Here is a 6,933-nt window from a genome sequence, read left to right on the forward strand (position 1 = left end):
GGCCATGGGGTGCTCTGGTCCACGAGGAGCCTAGGGAGACGGGTACTCCAATATTCTTTATAGGCGTAATTGCTATGCACTCTAGTTCTTGCTCACAAATACTCTTGTTCCAATTCACCGTCACAATTCTTGCTTGGAATCAAAGGTAACTTGCTGCCAAAACACAACAAACCTTTATAAGACGCAAATGAACATTTCATCAGTTCTTTGTCGGATCGATACTACCAAACGAAGTCTGTTTTAATGAAAACCCTAATGTTCCCTAAATTCTATGAACATTTTCTGCATATCGACGATTCGCGAGATAATAGCTATTATTCTTTTCAGTTATTATTTTAAGTTAGCCACCATGGTGAAATTGGTAGACACACTACTCTTAGGAAGCAGTGCTTAAGCATCTCGGTTCGAATCCGAGTGGCTGCATTCTCTAACAAGGACACAATAGATTAGAAATCAATTCAAAATTTGCAATTTTGTAATGCTTCTACTTCCGTGCTACGCTTCATGAGAAAATGGCAATTTTTATAATAAGATCATTACATGGAAGTGATAGATGGACATACTAATGAATACGACCAGGATAAAATAACTGGCTCGAGCATCTAATGGAACGTCCATAGTGGAAATCACAAGCCCACGTGCATGCATTTCTCTCCCTATAGCTTCTTTGCTCGAGCCCTGCCCGCCATGGCTTAAGTGCACGCATACATCATAGGCATGAACGCATGACTGCCTAGACTTGCTCGACGTGGGTTGCCTTGTCAACACCCCCCTTGGTCTCGTCGCTGGTGCATGCCAAGCTGTTTTCCTTCATCAGCGGTGGCATCCCTGGTTCGATGGGATTGTGTGTGTTGAGCTCGATGGCAGCCGCTGGGCCAAGCTTGGAGATGTTGACCACATGCTCGGGCACCTTGACAGCATCATCATCGTCCACCTGCTTGGGCGCCGGTGTAGGTGTGGCGTTGCGGTAGAGGGTGTAGAGCCCCATTTGAATCACACCGAAGGCAAACCCAAGAATGTTGGGCAGCTACATGCAGATCAACACCAACAATTAAAGAAAAAGGAAAGTTGAGTTATGATGAACCGAGATATTTTATTTGTGTTGTTCACGTACGGCAACATATTTGTCCTTGATGAGGAGGCCGTAGAGGAACCAGACGACTGCGCTGACGGTGAGGGAGAGGGAGAGGGAAAAGGGCATGAACTCCACACTCCGGGTACGCACCACAAGGCGCTGCAAACGTCAAGACATAATACACTTGTAAGAATCAATCATGGATCAACAAACTAACACTATAGAGGGAGGATGCTCAGTTTCTCACGATAACGCTGAGGGGCGCGACGAAGACGCTGACGGAGAAGCCGACGCAAACCCACCCGAGCATGACAACGCGCTTCTCGCCCTCCGACAGGAGCAGGGTGAGCAGGAGGATAAGCCCGAACACACCCACATTCAGGAGGAGGAGGATCTTCGCCGTGAAGAGCTGCATCCATGCGCATATTTTTCATGTTAGCCACATGCATTTATCGCATGGATCAAATAATATATGATTGTATGCATCAATCGAGCAGAGGCAAAAAACTATCCTCTTTTCGAAGGAAAAATGTGCAGCTGAGGTGCCATCGAGTACCTTGGCTTGCTTTGGTGCATAGGTGAGGTAGATGATGATGTAGATGGTCTCAATGACACAGCCGGCGGAGTTGATGGTGATGAGGAGGCACTCGTCAGACTTGAGCAGCGCGTAGTAGATCCACAACATCGCGCTGAAGAGCGCCACCACGTAAGGGACCGACTGGAACCCCTGCGTCGACTTGCTCCGGTAGATCCGGTAGAATGTCGGCCTGCATATCCCGTGCCCCCATGCGCCATTAATATCTCATGAAACTAAGCCAGAGAGAGAAACAATGTTGAGTGTCATCGAGAGGCTTACAGTGGGGCCAGGTAGGTCATGAACGAGATGACGTTGCCTGCAGGAAGCAAAGTGGTACATACTACAGTTAGCCAGAGATAACAAGGAGACACCTGTACATACGTTACACAATCCCCACTTAATGGCTAGCTTTCTTGTGTGGGTGACGTCGGTGAGGTGTCACGCTACACCATAAGCAAATGTGCACCTCTTCTAGTTTACACAAAATAATTAATAAACGGAAGAATGGATCACTACGTCTACACAAAAGAGGAAGGATCACATGCATCCGTGGTGCAATCGGCACTAACTAGCTATATTGGATGCTCAGAATACTACCACGGGTGGAAATATTGGTTTTGGCAATGATCTATTAGTTCTGGCAAATCATATTTAACAAATATGGAAATACAATAAAAGGCCACAAGTAAGAACTCTTAAAAGGTAGAAGTTTGAGAAGCATCTATTGATGTGGACATCAATATACCTAGGAGGCCAAAGGCAAAGGCCCACGGGTGCTGAAGAGAGAGACCACCCATAGCAAGATCTTAACTACCTTTGGAGTTGATGAGGAGATCACAACGAGATAGTTCTACCAAGCTAGCTAGTTAGGATGATTTCTCTCCCGTGTATAGATGGTTCAATGGGAAGAGAAGAACTGCCAGCCTACTACTTGAGGTTGTTGCTTGAGAGCGTGAAGGGAGCTTTGGATGGGTTTATATAGTGCTGGCAAGGAAGCTTATGCCTTATGGCGTGTGACTCCGGTGGCAAAAACAAACTGTCCCTGATCAGTCACAGTCATGGGGCCACATTAAACAAAGGACAAGATAATCATCACAATGGATGACACAAAGTACCTACCTTACACTCTTTCTCTCTCAGTTACCTCTCTAATCCCTATCTTACACTTCAAGTTATCCTAGATAAGGGCAACCTAGCCATACATGGAGAAGCCAAAGAGCTATAGCAGCCGCGGAGCTGCAAAGGATCACATGTGTTTTTTCCGAACCAATCTTGTGCCTTGTCCAACTCTAGCTCCTGTAAATCATCAGATCAGATACAAACCTTTTGTTTTTTAGGAAATACCAAGTATACCCCGCAAAAAAGGAAATACCAAGTACAACTCGCAGGTGATAGTTACTTCAAATCCACTGATGATAACATTCAGCAACAATTACTTAACCACGACTCATATAATTCTGTGTTTTTTGGAGCTTGATCGAATTTCAAGACAACAGCTGGATTAGTTTTTCTTGTTGATGTTCCACCTGAAAGTTATCAAAGGTTAAATGTGGCAGTGCTCTCGCGTTCGGGTGACTCGGGTGGCAACTAGGGTCCCCTTTGTCCGTGAGTAATGGCACCTGCTCGAAGGAGGATGCCGTACAGACAAGTAATCCTCCCATGATCGTAAACTACCATGTCACCTTCACCACCGACGAGATCACTTCAGGCACCACACATCCCTCTAATTCCTTCCACGATTCTATGTGCAGTGTAAGATCAGGGTGGTGCATTAATCATCAACATTTGACGTTCCCCGTGGAGCCTGATCCGATCTCAATCAGAACCCGATCAGATCTTCTTGTTATTCCACTTGTCGGTGAGGCGTGTGGCTAGGACTCAAGCTACCCCCTAGAAGGTCGACCTCAACTGCTCCCCTGACAACAAGGAGTATGCAATAAGGAACAAGACTATATGATAGTCCAACCAAAGCCATGACACTCCCGTGGTCCATGTCATGGTCTTCCAGCTCTCCAACATGAGTAAACTTTGCTCGGAGCGCATCATCCCTGCTTTCTTAGGTACCTATGATTTTTCGACCAAATCGGCCCCCGTTAGGGTGGAGACGCAAACACCGGATAAGGATTCGGGCCAGGTCGCTTCACCAGAGGACCACACCCTACCAGTCCTGGTCCGAAATTGATCAGATAATCACGAGAGAACTATTCGTCACCTGCTCGGATTAGCAATAGACTGGTTCTCATGTTAGAGGAGCCTGGAAAGTCCCCCTCGGAACAGGTCGTGCCCCACCAAGCCAAATTCCCGCATTACTTTCATTTTTGGGATCTCTAATGGTTTGGCCCTAACAAGTTGACCTTGCACTTTGTGTGTACCTTGACCTGTACCTGTTTTCACTATAAAACGGAGAGAAAACCTAGTTTATGAAAAACTTATCAACAAGTTTTAATGGCTGACATATCACATGGTTTATAGTTTGTGATAAGCTCCCATCTTTCAAAGGTTATCTGGCACGCGCACGTGAAACAAGATTATCTAGCGCGCATGTGAAACATGCAATGTAACAAGTAACGCTAGGAGTTATCAAGGTTACTTGCAAGATTGCATACATGAATAAGGTCTCAGTCACGAGGCAGCTGAAACAACACGTACTACTACGTACCAGCTGTAAGTAGCAAGTGTGTGGATCCGTTAAAAGTGGGCATACGCCAGTGCCATCTGCTTGCTTCCATGATCGATGTTGGAAGGCTTCGGGCACGCACACATAAACAAGGTGCCTAATTACTTCACCTTGCTTCTTGTGCCTTTCCTTGCATCCTTTTTCCTAATCCTGAAATAGTTTTGTACTGTATTGAAGAAATTTAAATTAAGAAGATGTTGAACATACTACTTCCTCTGCTCATATTTATAAGTTTTTTCTTATATCCTGGATCAAATCTTGAAAACAAAATTACTAGTGAAATATGAGAGAATACTAATCAAATAATATACTTTTTATAACATATACACCGTGTTTAATTAGTCATACTGATCGACAAAGTTTATGCTAGAATATGGAGGAAGTATATAAGGACACTGCATACATACGGTAACAAAAGCTTTGACGCTTTCACTGCTTTTTGACCATGGGTCGATACATCGATGTGATCTAATTAAGGGGCATCATGATCATGATTGAGTAAATAACAGTCCATTGGAACTTGGGAGGAGCAAAGAACGGTTCTCCAAATTTTGCTTTTGCTTTTGGGAAAAGTTATCTGCTCTCTGTTGGTGAATTAAGATATGCTGCGATCATACGTTCGCCATCTGGTCAGAAACACGGCCATGAACATTATTTCCCCACATCTGATGTATTCTAGGAGTACTTTCTACTAACAACAAGGAACTTTTTTCGCCATCTTGCTGCGACGTGCGTTTACCATCTGGTAAGAAACACGGCCATAAACGTACTAGCTGATATACGGTAGTATTGGAACGTACTAGCTGATATTGGAAGAAAAACATGGAGTATTGGGACGTACTAGCTGATGCCATCTCACACTAGCTTACACATGGTTGTCAAAAGTTGAGACAGTGACATGCCAAATCAATTTGTTTTCCACGGTTTAGGCAACAAGGTAATGCAGTTAATCTTTGTACAACTCGATATTGGCCTGCAGAAGTAACATGGAAATTTCTTGCGTCTGACCTTTTGGATGCACTTCGGAGCCATCGCAGCCGCTAATCTTCGATTAACTATTCTGGCAGAAAGCAAAGGATGGTCGAGCAGTAGCTGTTTTTTCCTGTCCGGCAACTAACATAAAAAGGCATGGTTTAAAGGCCAAAGGAAAATCCCTTTTCAAGGAAGTATCATATATTCACTGCACGTCCAGATTCACTTCGTCGGTGAGCTAGCTAGAAGAATTAAACCATTTTCCCATCTCAACAAAAGCAGAATTATTCCAAGTCAAGACATGAAGAAGAAGATGCTGGACATGAAGAATATTTTTCTCCAAGGGATTTGTGATCGTACACAAGGGTGAGTGGGTGGGAGGACATGAAAAAAGAGAAACCCTTTTTGCCTACTTGGTTGATCGCCGTTCCTTTTATCAATGCATGTTTACGGCTGTGGTCTGAGATTTGCCTTTCCACGGTGTTTTTTCCTCACGCGTTCGTTGACGATTTTCCTAGGCAATTTAGTCGCCACTTGCATATGAACTTCCTACATCTCGGTTTATTCATTCTTCTCGTATGTTGTGTCATTTTTTTACTATAGACTTAACTAGCAAAATATGAGGTGTATGTCGTAAAAATGTATTGTCGGATTTGTACTCGAAAGACGTTCTCAGCAATTCTACTTTCTGGCTTATAACTTATATATTGGTAGTTAAATCTAAGGTGAAATTTTGACTCAAAATATAAGCGGACTATTATATCCAGGCAGAAGAAGTGCTCACCTCCATCAAACTTGTTCTACAGTGATCCTAGCTATACACCTCAGAGAAAGGGATTCCAATACGTGACGTACGTTATGAAGTCACTCTGAGAGGTTCAGCTTTAAAAAATATTCCAAAAAGTTGAGTGCCCTGTAAAGATTGAATAAAGGACTGGCATCATGGCCTCATAATGCCAATAACTAAGATATTAAGAAAAGTTAGTGGAAGATATTCCAATGGAAGCAATGTTGCACGCGTACAGAATTGCCATTTGGCATCTTCAGACAGGTCCGAGATTGTGAATAGCAACGTAAATCTGATTTCCTTGTAGGAAGGCACGTGAACCACTCCGAGGCAACATCCGGGAAATATCTCAAGAAGCACGAGTGCTACACCAATATCTCGACAAGTTTATCTCAGGAAATAAGGGATAAATGATTGGCTGCATAACACTGCGGATCGGCCAAGGCGACGACAACGGTGGCAAGAATGGACTGAGCCCAAGGCGACGGTGCCGATGGAGGTGCCTAAGGTACTTAAGGATCATGGTGGGTGGGTGGGTGGGTCATGGACGGGGGACCAAAGCAGACGTAGAATGACAGAGCAGGTGCATCTCCAGTGTGCCACAACGAGAGGCGGCATGGTAGTGACACCGGCCATCGGTGGCAAATTTCAATGGTTAGGCTGGCGCTGACCGGTGGGCCACAATGAGGTAGATGGTGAAAAATGACAGCAACAATGGTAGAGTCTAGCGGCGGCTATGATACTGACTAGATCTACAGTTGTTGTTCTCCTCATCCCCCTTTCAAACAACATAATGACATCGGGTGGGGATCTCAAAATTCAATTGTGGGGGGTAGCTCCACTAC

At 44.5% G+C, this 6,933-nt stretch overlaps 1 protein-coding gene across 1 annotated transcript; it reads right to left on the bottom strand.

The window, feature by feature from the left end:
* Positions 1-505: 505 nt before the first annotated feature.
* Positions 506-2,589, bottom strand: LOC123129915 (bidirectional sugar transporter SWEET14). The gene is made up of 6 exons (XM_044549884.1): positions 2,398-2,589; positions 1,932-1,968; positions 1,632-1,842; positions 1,323-1,484; positions 1,115-1,234; positions 506-1,027 (listed from the first exon to the last, which is right to left on the bottom strand). The coding sequence occupies exons 1-6, from the start codon at positions 2,447-2,449 to the stop codon at positions 734-736; spliced, it is 876 nt and encodes a 291-aa protein (XP_044405819.1). The 5' UTR covers positions 2,450-2,589; the 3' UTR covers positions 506-733.
* Positions 2,590-6,933: the final 4,344 nt, after the last annotated feature.

Source organism: Triticum aestivum, chromosome 6A (genome assembly GCF_018294505.1).
Source record: "Triticum aestivum cultivar Chinese Spring chromosome 6A, IWGSC CS RefSeq v2.1, whole genome shotgun sequence".
Taxonomy (NCBI): Eukaryota; Viridiplantae; Streptophyta; class Magnoliopsida; order Poales; family Poaceae; genus Triticum; species Triticum aestivum.

Coding starts and splice junctions, on each gene's coding strand:
- LOC123129915 (XM_044549884.1), bottom strand. CDS start 2,449: ATGGGTGGTCTCTCTCTTCAGCACCCGTGGGCCTTTGCCTTTGGCCTC. Junction 1,485..1,631: donor ATGCACCAAAGCAAGCCAAG/GTACTCGATGGC, acceptor GCATGGATGCAG/CTCTTCACGGCGAAGATCCT. Junction 1,235..1,322: donor TCGCGCCCCTCAGCGTTATC/GTGAGAAACTGA, acceptor TGACGTTTGCAG/CGCCTTGTGGTGCGTACCCG.